General features: G+C 57.8%; 1 protein-coding gene across 3 annotated transcripts in view; it reads left to right on the forward strand.

Moving 5' to 3' along the window:
• Positions 1-16,030, forward strand: part of HIP1 (huntingtin interacting protein 1) — a 52,202-nt gene that overhangs the window by 17,872 nt on the left and 18,300 nt on the right. For 2 of the 3 annotated variants that reach the window (XM_069791593.1, XM_069791592.1), the window contains exons 2-5: positions 13,991-14,054; positions 14,716-14,858; positions 15,350-15,406; positions 15,908-15,988. In XM_069791593.1, the coding sequence (XP_069647694.1) occupies positions 13,991-14,054; positions 14,716-14,858; positions 15,350-15,406; positions 15,908-15,988 (345 nt within the window). Of the gene's footprint in view, positions 1-5,718; positions 5,867-13,990; positions 14,055-14,715; positions 14,859-15,349; positions 15,407-15,907; positions 15,989-16,030 lie in introns of those variants that run through there. The other variant, XM_069791594.1, reaches the window with a different exon arrangement.

The following is a 16,030-nucleotide window of genomic DNA, read 5'->3' on the forward strand; positions in this document are numbered from 1 at the left end:
TATTGACAACACAACAAAGCAGCTTCCTGTAAAGGCAAGAGGGATAATGGAGCCGGGCTCCCTGCCCACGCCCGGGCCTGGGGCTGACAGCGGTGCCGGCTTCGCCCATGCCCGTTGGTCCTGCAGGGATTGTGTGGTTCTCCATCCTGAGAGCCCTGCATTTATCTTCTGCTTGGGGTGATGTGGAAGGGCAGCACTCCTCCCCAACTCCCTGTGCTGGTCCAGCCCATGGTGCAGAGCCGTGGGAGCTCGGTACCCACTGAAATAACCCCCTCGCCCGCCAGCAGCCCTGGGCTGCCCACTCCTGCCCGTGCTGCCTGCTCCGTGCCAGTGCAAGCCTTCAGTGCGGCCGTCAGCCCTGGACCTGTGCCCACTTCAGACTGATCTGCTTTTTCCTCTCGCTTTCACATGCCCAGGAAACTGCGGCATTAGAAGGATTTGAAAATGGCCTTGAGCTTTTTAAGCACTGCTCTGGAGCGGATATTTTTCCTAAATCAAGATTTGCAAAGGTATTTGGGCATTAGTTGGCCAGGGGGATTTCCAGAAGTATCGGAGCACCCAAAGACCCTTTAAATCTGTGAGTGCAGATTTCGTTCTGAAAAGCAGCTAGTTCACCAAGACTGTGACGACTGGGGGATTTTTTTTTTACATCAGCATTGTTAGTGTAAGGGGTTTCTGAAGATTGTTGGTTGCTGGATCCCTTCTGAAAATCACAGTGGTGTGGGATCAGCCCAGAGGGCTTTGGCTATACTGTCGTGTCTGAGTCCAGAGAAACTCATCACACCTTCAGCTTCCACCAGCACAGCTGCTCCGTTGCTGTATCCCACATAACCCATGGTGTGAGGCTGGCTGTGGGGAGGGTGCTGCTGCGCGAAGTGCCTGGGGCAGGTCTTGGCTCTGTCTCGGAAGGTCGTGGAGCAGCGCAGTGGATCGGTTAGGAAAGCTGTTCTGCATTACAACGCTCTAACCTCCCAGGTCAGTGGAAAAAAAAAAAAGCCATTGCCACAAATGGCAATGGTGAGGTGGGTTCTTCCTCTCAATCACACCATTACAAATACACCCCATTGCCCAGCATTCGCTCCCTTCTCGTAAAAAGCAAAACTCAGTGCACAGCCAGCAATGGTCACCCAGCTCTGTGGACCAGAAATGAACCCCAGCCTAACAAGTCCTTGAAGGTGCATCCCCCAAGTGAGTGCTCCAGATCTGGAGAGATGCTGAAAAGAGCTGAAACCTGTAAGATAGGAAATAAATAGTTTTCCAAGTGCTCAGTGGTTTTCCCATGAACCTGCTACTCTGCTTTATACCTAGAGCTCTGAAATCCTGGGATGCTGGAGATCCCATATCAGAAAGATGCTCCAGCAGCCTCCTGCACGGTTAAATTTGGGGCAGGACTGGTTTACTGTGAGCTAAGAGAGCTGCTCTGGGGAGGTGGATTTAAACTGCTCCTATACTGGAGCAGCTGGAAAAAAAATGCTTTTGCCTGAGGAAAATGAATTTGAGAGACCATGAATCCAAGGGGTGGTTTGAGATCGAGGCTCCTGTTTGGTTCCTTCCCTTGGGGAAAACTTGGAAAACACAGAGAGATCAAGAAGGAGCAACAGATATTATTAGTCATCCAGGAGGGAGGCGGCTGCAGGGGAAGAGGGTTTAAAAGGCTTTGGAGTATTTTTAGATCCAGTAAAATGAACAGTAAGGGTGGGGGAAGAGAAGGAGACCTTTGAGAGAGGTAAATGCTTCATGGAGCAGAGTGGCCTGGGCTTTCCACTCCATCCCGTCCCCCGTCCCAAGCATCAGCTCAGGCAGAGATTTTCTCAAACAGAAGTAGGGGGTGGAAAACCAATACAAGAAAATTCCTTCTAGATCATTACCCAATGAACCTCATCAAGCTGGCTGTAATGACAAAAGGCCACATTTGCCGAGACATTTTAGCCCTAATTCCCTTCATTTTAATGGGAGTCGGTTGCTGAAATTGAATTTAAAAGCTGCTTACGGAGCCTCCAGTGGGCTCGGGGAAGATGCTGAATGTCTCTTCCTCCTTCATCCATCGCAGTATGAACCGCACGTACCATCCTGGCAGCTCACAGGAGAATAATGGAGCTGCAGGAGGATGGACGCTGTTTCCAGGGTGGTGTAAAGAATCTCAGAGCACAGCAGTGAAGAAGGTTAAATAGAGCTGGGGGCAGAGGAGGGGGCTCTCCACCTCTCTGGATCAGCTGCATCATCAGGAGGATGATGAAGGCACTCGGGAGACAGGGTGAAGTGAGGGGCTGCCTCCCCCCAGTTCTCCAGGGAAGCAGCCCTTGCTTTGCCTTCCCTGTTCCCTGCTGGGAAAGGTCCCTTCCTACACCCCGAGCTGGAGGGGTTGGAGGAGGCAGCGCCCTTGATGCCCTGGGGTTTTTCAGCAGCACCTTCAGCTCACCCCCAGCATTCTCCCACCACGGCCTTCATTCACAAGGTAATTCCCTTCATCCCAACTGGAGTGCATCTGCTCCGGAGAGGCTTGCTAGGGCTGGTCCTCCGCAAGCTCATCCCGAATTGCTGGGATGGGATGCAGGACCCTGGGATGAAGTGTGTGGGTTTGCACACCCGACAGGGATGCTCAATATATCCCACCCCGCTCCTGCTGCAGTGGCACGGAGATTGAGAGCAAGTTCATTTCTTGCACAGCCTTTGGTGGATTTGTGCCAGTGAGTTAAGTATAATATGTATATATTTGTATCTATAGCAGTTGAAGGAAACTGGAAGCAGAGCTGATGCTCCTGCAGCTGCAGAGAGCAGCAGGTCAGCGCCCTGGCATCTTTACAGGAGCCCCTGGGAATAACTCAGGAGCACCATGTGGGGCAGGAGCAGCTCTCATGTGCCAGCACCAGCATTTCTCCACAGCGGTGCCATGAACCACAGCAGGGAACTCCCCTGGACTCGGTAAAGCAAGAAGGAAATTCCTTTTGCTCCAATGCATCCCTGTAGCAGTGGGATTTGTCCCCGCAGGTCACACTGGCCCCTCCTGAGCCCCAGCGTGGTCATGTGCACTGCCGTCCACACTCCCTGCTCAGTACTTTCAGCTTGGGGAACACAGCTTTGCTTGTCACTGGGGAATTTGGGTTTCCCTTTGCTCCAGGGACCCTCCTGAAATCACCTTTAAATTAATTTTCAGGTTTTCTTCTGGAGCTGCCTTGGCTCTTAGTTTTGCCCTCTAGCTGATGACCTCCCCCTTGCTGTGAAGCCAGCTGGACTTGGAGCTCTCTCCCTTTTCCCCAAGGGCTTCCTGGTGGCCTCCAGAATCTGGGCTTTGCCAGCTGGAGTGGCTCAGCCATGAGGAACCACGCAGCAGCTGTGGCCATGCTGGACACTTGCATGTCCCAGCTCTGCAGCATCCACAGGAGACCATGGATAACAGCAATAACCATCTTCTCTCTGAACTGGCTTTAGCACCAGCTAAGATGTTTGGTTTAGGGGTGAGCTTGCGTGAAAGCTGGATTTTGAAAAATAAGGCTAATGATGATGAGCTGACTTAATTTATGGGATTAAGGACAGATGTTGGGAGCATAAAGCCTGTACGTGGGAGCTGGGCAGCTTGGCCTGGCTGCACATGAGTTTCGATGATATTACAGGGTGTCGCCAGTAAATATGGCTAAAGGATGGATCCTGCATATTATTTTACAAGCCATGGTGGCATCATAGGAAAAGTCACATCCCTCCAATGCATGTGCTGGGGGTGATTCGGTTTTGCTCCTGAGGATGCTCTTTGGTTTTGGCTGTGCCTTGCAGGGTGTGCTCTTTGCATACCTGCCTTAAGGTCTCTTCATGGAAATGAGGCATTAAAACCTGAGGTCCAAGTGCTAATTGCAGGGCTGCGGCCTCTGGAGGCTGTGGCTTCTTGGTGCCTCTGGAGATGGTGCTCTGGGAAGCGTGGACAGCATCTGCAGGACATTGAGGGACAGCAAGGCAGCAGCGGTTGCAAAGTTGGGTTCAGAGCAATGCTAAACCCAAATAAGGGTGAATTAATTAATTCCAGAATCCCATTAACCCAGGGAGAACACCAGGCTGGGGGCTGGGCTGCACAGCAAGGACCCAAGCTCCCACTTCCCATGCAGAGAGCACAGCTGGGAATTGCTCGCCACGGGGCTTCACTGTGGGGAGGACACAAACCCCGTTGCCCCTTCCCGGCCACAGTGCTCAATTCTGGGTTTGTCCCCTCTGCTTTCGGGGCCTGGACGCGCTGTCCCAGGGATGCCGGGGCTCGTGCCATGCCTCTCATGGCCGGCATGGCAGAGAACATTCCTGCCACACACACGTGCTGTCATGCCTGTCGTGATAGGGGCAGGTATCCGTGATGGGGGCAGGCACCTGCAATTGGGGCAGGTACCCACCCCCGGAGCGCTGCCTCCTGCTCACCCCCAGGCTCAGAGCAGGGACCAGACTCTGCTCCCAGAGGAATTTGGCTGCTGCTTGAAACCATCCAATCCAGGAAAACACATTTGGTCCAGCAAAAAAACAAGCTGTGTACCTGCAGTGCTGCCGAGCGCTGCATCCATCTGTCCGTCTGTCCCAGGAATCACAGCGGAGGCTTTAACGGCCACCTGAGGAAAACACGACCTGGGTCTTGACCCTAAAAGCTGCCCCCCCTTCCCCCCCCACCAGGGCTGGGATGAATTGGGTGGGGTGGGTGGGTGGGTGCAGAGCTGGGTGCTGGCAGGTCGCCGGGGTGGCAGTGCTCTGTCGCCACGGGGATGGGGGATCCCGTTATCTTACTAAGAGCTGCCAAGTCACCATCCCGCAGTAAGTGGCTGAGCTGTGACTAGACTGTAGTAATCCTGGGGGATTAGTGTGTTCGGCCAGGGCCAGCACCACAGGAGCATTTTTTTCTTAGGGCCGTGAAGCTTCTCCTCTGCCTTCAGGTGAGGGGCAGCTGCAATGCTTTTCCTCCTCACTCTTTGGGTTTGCTTTTAGGGGATCCCAGGAGAATAGAATTGTTTGGGTTTCTTTCATGCCTCCCATTGAAAGATGCTAAAGTGCTTCTTGAGCACTGGTAGGAGCTGGGGAAAAAACAAAATACTCCTTGCCTCGGTGTTTGCCTGTCCCACGGTGGGGTGGCAAGCCCCACTCAGAGTGCGGACAACGCGGGCCGTCAGCGTGCCGTGCCTGCCCGAGGGTGGTGGGCTGAGGCCGGGAGGCTCGTTTAACCACGCCAGTTTAATTGCTTTTGTTGTTAGAACCGAGATTGCGGCAGCCGAGTGGGCTCCTGGGCGAGGGAAACCCTGTGCGGATCAGCGGCCAGACCCTCAGGTGTCGCTTCCCCCCCGCCCAGGCACAGAGATGGTGCGGGGGGGGGGGGGGGGGGGGCGGGCAGGCGATGGGGCAGAGGGGTGCAGGTGGGGCAGGGGGTCGGGCAGGCTGCCCCGGGGGGTGCGGCGCCCACCTCCCGCCCTGCCTCCGGGCAGCCTCTCCGCCTCCGCCTCGCCGCTGCCCCGAAAGCACCCGGCGGGCTGCGGGCGGGCGGGCGCCGCGGCGGGGCGCTCCCGGGTGGGCGGTGGCGTGGCGTGGCGTGCCGGCTCCCCCCCCCCTCACGCGCGCGCCCACCCCCGCGCGCGCCTCCGCGGGGCTCCTTTGTTACTCCGGCGGAGCGCCGCGGCCGCCCCCCCGCCCCCTCCCCCGCCCCTGGCGGGAGCGCGGCCGTGCGCGGGTGCGCGCGCCCCCCCCCCACCCCGCTCCGCCGCTGCCGCCGCCGCCGCACGGCAGAACCTTCCAGCGCCGCCGCCCCGCGGGGCCGCCGCCATGGGCGCCGCCGCGCCGCGCTGAGTCCGCACCCAGCGCCCACGGGGGCCGGAGCCTCGGCCGCCCCTCCGCCATGGAGCTGGGCAAGGTGGTAAGTGCGCGGCCCCGGGGACCCCCGCACCGCCTCCACCCCACCCCGGGGACCCCTCCTCCGGGAGACCCCCGCAGCCGTCCGTCCGTCGTCCCCCCGTCCAGCACCTCGGCAGGGCACGGCATCCAGGTTTATTCCTGGAATCGGGGTTTGCATCCAGCGAAACTCCTTCCCGGGGAAGTTTGTTGATAGCCCTCAGGTATCGGTGTCTCCGGGTGTAAAACCCGGGGGAACCCGAGGGTGGGTTTGGGGTGGCAGCGGGAGCCGCGCGCCCCCTCCTTCGGTTATCAGGGGGCTCGTCCTCGCGGTTAAAGCTCACCCCCCCCCCCCGTGCTGCTGCAGCCTGGGCCGGGGGTCGCTCTCTCCCACACCCTTAACTTGCTTTTCCCCCCGGTCCTCGACTCAGCTGGGTTCAGGTGGTGCCACGAGCACCCGCGTCCCCATGTCCCTGCGTCCCCACACACGATGCTGCTGTCGCAGCCCCTTTGGTCCATGGGAGCAGCCCCTCACCCGGACGTTAGGGATAGAAACAAGTTTGGGGTGAAAAGTGGGGGTTTAGGGTCCGTTCCCACAGGGAGGCATGGTCATCCCCTGCACTGCTCACCTGGGAAGAGGGATTTTGCTTTTCACGGTGCTCCAGCAGAGCCGGGTTAGGGACAGGGCAGGACCCTTGGGTGCAGCGGAGAGCCCATGTGGTGCTGGCTGTTCTCAGCTCCGTTGCAGGATCCAGACCTCCTAGAGGGATAACGGGCGAAGGACGCCCCATCCTGCTCGCGGGAGCTGCTGCTCGCTCGGCAGTAGGCGTTGCTTGGAAGGATTTCCACGAAAGCTACCTTGGCACTGTGGGGCTCCACATCCCTGGGGCTTCCCAGCTCCACAGAATTCGGGAGCATCCCGCTCGGGTGATATGGACCCCGGGTATTCCCGCCGGGGTAAAACTTCCCAAGGAAGGTCAGTCCTGGGATGGCAGCTGATCACCGAAATGCATGTCCAGAAATGAGCATCTGGTGTCTGCTCTCTGCATCCTCCAGCCTCGCTCCTTTATTTCCTTCTGTTCCAAAAAATGCCCAAATATTTGCATTTACTGGGAAGCAAAAGACTCCAGTTGGGACCACTGGGGATGTTTTAGGAATATTTGAAAGTGGTGGAGGACCGTCCTGAACCACCGACCCTGGAGAACATGCCGGCCTCCCTCCCCAGATGGAAGTCACTGCTGCTGGAAGAGATTATCTTTGCGTAAAATCCCCACTTAAAATTAAAAGCCTGGCTAACAGGGCTCCAGGCCGTGACCGAGCCAGCTGGGCAATGGGAAGCATGAGTGATGGAGTGCCCATATCAGTAATTAAGCGAGAAGAGTAACGAGTGTTTTTCATGGGGAGCAGCTGCGGAGGGGTGCAGGGGTCCTGGGGACCCTCCTGGTTTTCTACCTCTGCTCGGATCCAGCCACCCATGATGGGGTCTGGTTGTGCTGTGGGGTCTCCAGCTGCGGTGGATCAGAAGTGCTTGGCAGCGGGAGCCAGGGCCTGTGCTGGAGGTGACCAAAGCACTCCCCAAGCTCTTCTGCAGCCTAGGTTGATTTCTCTTTTGACTGTTAATTCAGCTGGAGGCTTCAAAGGGATCTGAGTTTTACAGCGTCAACTTCCCTGATGGTTGTTGGTGAGGTTTGGCTTCTTCTGTAGCCTCGCTTTTTGCCAGCTGTTCTGCCCAAAATCAGTTTTCTCCCTGTCTTGGTTTTCTTCCAAAGGTTTATCTGTGTATTGGAAAAGTCTGTATTCCTTAAACTGTATTTAAAAAGCACATGTCCAAATAATTAATCTGCATAAATTGTTTATGGCACTGGAAAAATCCAGTGGCCCAACTCTTTGGGTGCTGGTCCCCTGATGGTGGGCAGTGATGTGTTCAATGTAGCAAGCTCTCATCCTTGGCATTGGTGGAACCAAACCCTTCCAGCCAGTGGCAATCAACCCAGCTCTCCCTTCCTGGCATCGGAGGTCTCACTTGAGTCCTTGGGACCCACCACGAGTCAGCTGGGTGGTTGTCTTTGTTCGTACCCTTTGCTTGCCTCGAAGGTGGAGGAGTGATTGGATTGCGCTGTCTCATCCTGCCCCAGCTCTCGTGATGGTGTTGAACTTGTTATTTTTGCTGGAGGCTCTGGAAAGGCCAGGAGGAGCAGTGGGTTAAGTCCTTGCACATGCAGCTCATGGGCACATCACCATGTGGATCCCAACCTCTGCCTTGATGCCAACTTGCTGCCCTTGGAAGGAGCTGGGAGCTACTGGGGTGGTCTGTTCAGATACACTCAAAATGTGCATCCTTCAACTTATTTTCATTTTTCTACCATGATAATGGTACTACAGCTCACCAAGGCAAAGGCCTTGGTGGGAATCAGACAGCAGCTGCCATCCTCTTGGGTCTCCTTGTGGTGCAGAGACCTCTGAACATCACACCAGCCCTCCCTGGCCTGGCCCAGGTGGTTTCTCCCCTGGAAGCACCACCTGTGCTGGAAGAGTTTCCCCATAACACTCATATCGGACTTTACCATGCGCTGGAGAGTGGAGTGCTGATGGTGGGTAGACCAAGCGTGACATCCATCTGAAGTCATCATCCTCCCAACCTCGGGAGAGTGGACCTGGAGGTGGCGATGCCAGGGCAGGTCTCTGCCAAGAAAAGCCTCGTGGCAATGCCATCGGCTTCCAACGTGGCTCGCGCAGCCCTTGGCCGTCTTCCTGGTGACTCCAGTTTGGGGTGTCCCTTGTGCCATGGGGGGACGGCAGGGCAGGGTGCAGGGCAAGGTGTCCCCAAACACTCCCCTGAGGCCCCCATGGTGGTGTCCCTTGGGGTTCAGGGCTGTCTTTGGTACACCTTGGTCCTCCTTCTGCTGACATCCGAGCTGGTGGTGTCAGCATCTCCTCCTAGAGAGGAACATCTTGAGCCACCACCACTGGGAGCAAACGCCGGCGAATTCAGTGAGGTTTTGGGGTCTCTAACACTGAAGGCCAACATTGCTTTGGGGAAGATGTGGTTGTTTTTATGGCCCAAGCAAAGGGAAATCTGAGACTTGCATCATTTTGGGGATTATTTCTCAGCTGGTGGAAGGAGGAGGCAAGAAGGGTGGCAGCACCTTCGGGGAGATGCTCATACAGCCCTGGTCAAGGTGCGTCATCCCTGAAGTGGCTCTGGCGTGTAGCCGGCTGGGCAAGGAGCCCTTTTTTTTAAAGTCACAGGTCCAGCAACGGATGCAGCCAAATAGCCTGGATTAAATGCTGGGATGGTATGTCTGATGTCTCCTCTCACTCCCTGCTCAAAGGAAGCATTTAGGACTGAGCGGGAAGACTGGTGTGTGCTGAGCATCCTCTTATCCTATATGTAGACATACATCCATGCACGTACGAGGCACGTGGCACCTGGCCCCACGCGGCCAGCCAACCCTGCCGGCACTGCCTTTCTGCCTTCCTTTGCCTCTGGCTGCCGGCAGCCACAAAGCCAGGCTTGTTCCCTGCTCCTGCCACTGCTGTCAAAGGCCATGGGCGCCTGGTGGAGGGGGGACCGTGGCCACCCCAGTTCTCCCCAGGAGCTCTCTCCAGTCCCCAGCGGGGCATTGAGCACCCCCAGCATTATCCAGATGGCTTTGCTTCGGGATTTTGCCAGAGAAAAACCTTTCCTGAGCTCCGGCAAGGCTGTGATTTGCTTTTAGCTGCTGGTGGTGAGTGATATTTAAAGACAGATGTGTGCCCTCTGAAAAGCTTGCCCTCACACCCATGTTCTGCACACCTCCAGGGCCAGAGTGAAGCTTTGCTACCCTGGGATTTGTGTTTTAATTAAGCTCATGGGTTTTTTTCCAGGCTCATTGTAGTCAGGTCTCCCTGCTTGCTCACTTCCCCCGGAGTCCCTGCATCTTCAGGGCTTGGTTGCGAGCGGTTTTCCGGAGGTATGCTCCATCCCAGCTCTCCATTTATAGAAAGGCATTAAGGAGAAATGAGGGAGCATTACTAAGAGGATTTGCACTGCGACTTACTCGGTTTCTCCAAATAATTTGCAATAGCTCTGGATTCTTTAATCAACGCTCATTTCCTTTTGGAAATGAAAGGAGAAGCGGGAAGGCGCCTCCTGAGCAGAGCTCGGCTCTTTGCTGCTGAATGGGAGATTTGCAATTCAGAGGAGACGGAGTGTAATTTGGGGATATCTGACAGGGGAATGAGGGTGTGCGTGTCAAAGAGAGAAGTGTTTCTCAGTGCTCAGAAAGCCTCTGTCACTCTGTCCTGGGTCCCTCTGTGCAGTTCTGGGCTCCTCTGTCCCTGTCTGGAGCCTGCGGTTGCACGCCTGGAGAAGTGTTGTAGCTGATGTGAGCCACGGTCGGGAGGGGGAGGTCACCCTGGTGTGGAGCTGTCGGTTGCTGTGTTCTGCTGTGGCATCTCCTCGTGAGAGGAGCTGGGCTGAATCGGAGTCATGGGGGTCCCACAGAACGTGGTCCAGCTCGCCCCAAGGGCCAGCAGCGGGATTCCTGGAGTTCTGTGGGAACAGTGCTAAATTCTGCCCGGGCAGGGCCGTGGTAGCGTATCAAGCCATGGGCAAGAGACCTTGCACGGGTTTCTGGGGACCTCCTGGGTGCTGCAGAGGGAGGAAAAGGTGCTTGGGCAGGTCCCAGTGCTCCAGGGCAGGATAGTCCCTAGTCTGTATTACCTGACTCTGCTTCCCGAAACGGCCTGAGCTTTTTGGTGCTCATGGCTGTGGGGTTTCCTTGCCCCGCTCAAGAGGCGCTTGAAAGGCTCACGGTGCTTGCAGCATTCCCGGTGCTTGCAGCCGTAACGGTGCTGCTCGCCCAGCCTCAGCAGAGCACCCACGGCCTAGCCCGACCCCGGGTGCCGCTCCGCTGCGGTCTGCCCCACGCCCCAGCCCCGTGGCCCTGCCGGGGGGAGGCCAGAGCGGTGGTGTCACCCCCTTGCAGCTCTCGTTGTGCAAACAGGGCCCCGCCGGCCTCTCCTCTTGCTTCCCTCCTGGCCCCGCTGCCTCTGCGGCGTTGCACAAGAGGAAACGCTGGGGTTTCCTTTCCCGGCAGCGTGTGGCTGGAGGAAGGGCCTGGCTGCCCCACACCCGCCCCAGTCCCCTGCCCCACTCACTCCCAGCGCTGGCAGGGGGCAGCAGTGGGAGAGGAGCCCTTCTGGCACCTGCCTGGGTACAGGGACCGGGGGCTGACGTCCCTCCATTGGCAAGAAAGAAACCGGAGCTGGGCTGGCGGCGCTGCCAAGGACGCGCTCGTGGCCTGGCAGGTTAGAAACAGTCCTTGTGGTGTAGAAGCTCATAATTAAATTAAAATTAAAATACCATCAGCTGTAGGTGCCAGATGGTGTTGGGAAGCAGCACCTGTGGGTCGGGGTGAAAGACCCTCTCTGTGGCAAAGTCGTCTGAGCTTTCTTTCAAGGCAGCCCCAAATTTCCCTCCTTCTTGACCCAGTTTTGCAGCCAGAACTTGTGGACAGGAGCGTATGCTGCCGTCACCCTCTCTGACCCCAACCATGTCTCCCCACTCCGGGGGGAGGGGGCGGGGGGGGCACTGGGGGCCTCTTCCATTGGAAAAACATGTCCTTGCTTTACCAGGAAAAGCTGGCAGGAAACAGCACTTAAACTGGGAGCTCCATTTCCAGCTTTCCTGGGGATGCAGCAGCCCCCAGCACTACTTCCCTCCGGAGACCACCCTGTCCGGTCTTTCAAGGACAGGGGAGCGCACACATGCCACAGTGAAGCCACTGGCTTGGGGAGAGTGGTACCCCCATCTTGCCTCCGGCTACGAGCTTCCACTTGCCAGCTCTCGCTTTGTTATTTGTGATTCAGGACTCCCATTTCAAGGCAGGATGTGTTTTTTAAACTCTGGTCCTGGTGCTCCTCACTGTGCCAGGTTGCTTGTTGTGACTGTCCTGTCTGCCTGTGCCTTCATGGCTGCAGACTGGGATTTTGGACATGGACAAGCTGCACCTGGAGCCGGTTCCATGGCATGTGTCACCGATGGCTGTTGGGACAAGGGCATCATCCTCCAGGCTGCTACTGCTGGCAGAGAGGTGCCTTCCTGAGGATTTTGTTGGGATTTTTTTAATGCTGAATTTTATTTTATGTTTTTCTTAAATGGCAAGGGGCTGCGGCCACAGGGCTGGGCAGAGCTGCAGAGGTGGCTCTCACCCTTGGTCCTCCTGTGTTGGGAACCCGCTCGCCTCCATCCAGCCCCTCGGGAAGGGATGTCTGATGGGGTCAGATTTCTCCACCCCCGGTGTTTCTTACAGCTCTCCTTAAAACCAAGACGCAGGTTCTGGTCCATGTCCAGCCTGCTGCTGGACCAGGATGCTCGTGCCTTGCAGCTGGCGATCCAGGTCCCCTGCCACCCCGAAATGAGCCTCCTGCATCTTACTGATGACCTCCCTGGTCACCTCCATGGCCCTTACTGGTCACCTCTATGACCTCCATGGTCACCAGTAAGCAGGGATGTGGTGGTGAGCAGCTCAGTGCAGCTGGAGACCCACTGTGGTCCCTGGCAGAGCCAGTGCTGTAGGGATGGGGCTGCAAAAACCACAGAGCTGCATGGACTGGCCCTGCTTGAGAACAGCCAGTGCAGCTGGAGCAAGCAGCAGCGTCCCCACAGCAGAACTGGTTCATACTGGGACATCAGGACCCAGACCCCGTGTTTCAGCTACAGTGGTGCTCGGCCCTGGGATGGGGGTGCAGTTGGCAGCTGTGGGTGAGATCGGAAGCTGTCTCAGCCCTTCAGGATGTTGTGCCCTCACCAGCTGGTGGATGCTTTGGTGGCAGAGGGACTTTCTCGGGGGGTTGGGCTGTACCCAGCCATATGTGGGTGCCCATGGCTGCTGCCTGTGGGCCCCCCCAGCCCAGCTCAGCACATAGTCACCAGGATCGGTCGTGATGAAGCCGTAGCGGTGCCGCCTCAAAGAGGGTGAGCAAGCAGGGATGCAAGAAGGATTGCAGTGAGCAAGGCACTGGGATTAATCCCGCTGCTTTAATTGGTTTGTATCAGTAATTAGCTACTTCTGGCAGTGCTGAGCCAGATGGTTTCTTACCTCGGCAGCGGGATCCTCACAGAGCAGGTGCCAGGCAAGCGCTCAGTACTGCTGCCAGCACCACAGGAGCTTGGGGAGAGGGAGGTCCCGTGCCAGTACATAGGATCAGCCGCAGCATCCCCCCGCTGCCGGCACAGCTCCCCGTGGGGCAGAAATGGGGTAGGGTTAAAAATCCTGCCCGGCAAATGCTTCCAGCGGCTGCCGCTGCCTCTCCAGAGGGTAAATGGAGCTCTGGCTCTGGCTCTGCCCAGACTTCTCAGCGTGGGCTTCCCGAGGTCCCTGACATCTTCATTGCAAGTCTTGCTTTTCCTGGCAGAGGGTAAAAGGGCAGCTTGTGGGCAGCGTTGTGCTAGGGAGAGGCTGCCTGCAGCGCTGCCTGCCCCAAGGGAGGCTTGTGCCGGCTCTTGACTGGGGAGTTCCGGGCAATGGGGACCAGTTGTGCCATGTCTGGATGCGCCTGTCGGTGATGGGGTGAGGAGGTGGCAGTGGGTGCCAGCCACGGCAGCTGCCTGCACTGTGGGCAGCAGGTCGGTCTCTTGCCCCTCAGATCCCACAGCTGGGGCCGTGTCCTTTGCTGCCAGACAGTGCAGGCAGCCCCGCTCCTGCTCCTCTCTGCAGTGCGTGGTGATCTCGCTGTCCTGCTGCCAGATTCCCCGTGCCCCCCAAAACGCCCTCTCCACTCAGCCCCCCCCCCCCCCAAAAGTGGAGTAGGAACCGAAGGCAGCTGCCCGTGGTCCAAGGGCAGGGGAGGGATTTGCCTTCCCTCTGCGCTCCGAGGGCAGGAGAGGGTCCTTTGTGGTCGCTGCTTTAATTGCATCGTTATTATGCTGAGTAAATGAGTCCTGGCAGCAGCTGAACCTGGTGGATGCCAACCACATCCCAGAAAGGCATCCGGCAACGGGCAGCATCCAGCTGGCATGAGCAGGGGCCGGGGACCTGGATGGGACCCAGCCACCGACAGGTGCTGGCAGCTGGGGGGGCATCAGCGGGTGAGGGAAGACTTGGCGGGGGGAGCCTGAACCCTTCCCATCTCACCCCCCTCCCACCTCGCTTCTCTTTTTCAGACTGTCAGCATCAATAAGGCTATTAATGCACAGGAAGTGGCTGTCAAGGAGAAACACGCCAGAAATATCCTTCCCAAAGTTGGCCGTGGGACAAACGAGCGTGGGAGCGGGGCCGGGGCCACCCGGAAAAGGGGCAGCAGCAAGGCGGCGCGTGGGGAGAGGTGCCAGTGCAGCCAGGCCAGCGCCGCAAGCTGGCTGCTGGGGTGCTGAGGATGGCTGAATGGGACCCTGGGGGGCTCTCAATGATGGTTGGGGTTTTTCTGGCATGGCACAGGGTCCCTGCTCCTGCTGCTGCAGCCTTTGCTTGTCAGTGGGTGCCCAGCCTTGTGCTCCTGGTGCTGCCAGCCCATGGGAGGGCAGGAGGGGCAGATGCCCACAGCAGGATGTCTGCCTGGGGCAAGGATGCTTAATCCCAAAGGTGCTTGTGAGCGTGCTGCCACTAAAAGTGGATCCCCAGCATCCCGGCAGGGCAGCTGGGAAGGCTTGGCAGAGGCACAGCCCCAGCCTGGAGTGTGCCATGGTGCTCCTGGAGCGGTGGTGAGGGGCTGGAGGAGAGGGGATGGTGTGTGCCACCCTTGGAGACAGCGTGTGTCTGGGCTTGGCAACTTCTCAGCTCCCCGTGGTGGCCTGGCTCTCCTCGGCTCTGCGGGTACCAGCCGGCCTCGGGGTGGCTGCCCTCCATCACCACCGAAGGGGAGAGAAGCGTTTCCTTGACCAGCCGCCACCATGCATCCTGGGCACGCATCACGAGAAGGGGGCGCAGACCTTCTGGTCGGTGGTGAACCGGCTGCCGCTGTCAGGCAATGCTGTGCTCTGCTGGAAGTTCTGCCACGTCTTCCACAAACTCCTCCGGGATGGCCACTCAAATGTGAGTGCCACAAGCTCGGCTCGGCAGCTGTCCTGGGGCCAAATCCTTTCCCCCACGGGGCTGCACGGGGCAGTGGGAGATGCTGGTGGGTTGGTGCCCTCCTGGTGTGTCAGTCCTGGGTGGGGACCAGTGCAGGGACCCCTCCCTGCTCGCTTTGCCAGAGCCTTCCCAGCGCTGCTGTGCCCACATGCCCCAGCGCTACAGACCCCGGTGCTGACCACAGCACCGGTGCTGGAGGAAACCACTCGGCATGGGGCATCGGCATTGGTGCAGGAGCCATCTGCAAGGATCCTCCTGCCCCATGTGTGGATGGGGAAACTGAGGCACCCTGGGGCTGGCGGTAGTGACACCACCGGCAAGCTGCAGGGTTGGAAACACATCAAGACCTCCCATTCCGTACCCCAGTTGCCAGCTCCAAGTATGGCACACCTTGCCCTGGTGCTCTGCCTGCTGCCTGCACTGCCTACTTATTTTCATCGTCATTCCTCCAGGTCCTGAAAGACTCCGTGAGATACAAGAACGAGCTGAGCGACATGAGTAGAATGTGGGTAAGTGGCCAGTCCTGCCAGCTGCTGCGGTGGGGACACCCCGGGGGTCCCTCGGCAGGACCCGACTCCTCAGCCGGCCTAGGGTGTGGTGTTGGCTTGGATAGTGGTCTTGCCCAGGAGGAGCCAGGCTCTGAGGTCTGAGCAGATGCTCAGCCATGGCTGACCCACGGCTACGTGACCTCCCTGGCCTGGGTTTGCTGGTTGTGCTCAATATCCCCTTCCACCAAAATCAAATGCCTTCTTCCTGTTTTATGGCAAAACCCAGTAAAACTCAGCTCTGGTGGTGAAACAGAGCATTGAAACCTGCAGAGAAGGTGACGAGAAGGTCGTGCCGAAAGGATTTGGTCAAGTTTGCTGCAAGCCAGCCTGCAGCCCATGTGTTGGCGAGGAGGCTTTTGGCTGTGATTTTGGGAGAGATAAGGGAGGGGTCACTTGTGCTGCAAGGGGAGAAGGCTTTTTCACAGCCTGCCCCAGGTCTCAACAGCTTTTTGGTGTCCCCAGGGCCACCTGAGCGAGGGCTACGGACAGCTCTGCAGCATCTACCTCAAACTGCTGAGAACCAAGATGGAGTTTCACACCAAGGTGAGCATCATCCCATCCCCACAGCCATGGCAAGGGGTGGGT

This window comes from Haliaeetus albicilla, chromosome 9, assembly GCF_947461875.1.
Source record: "Haliaeetus albicilla chromosome 9, bHalAlb1.1, whole genome shotgun sequence".
In the NCBI taxonomy this organism is placed as follows: Eukaryota; Metazoa; Chordata; class Aves; order Accipitriformes; family Accipitridae; genus Haliaeetus; species Haliaeetus albicilla.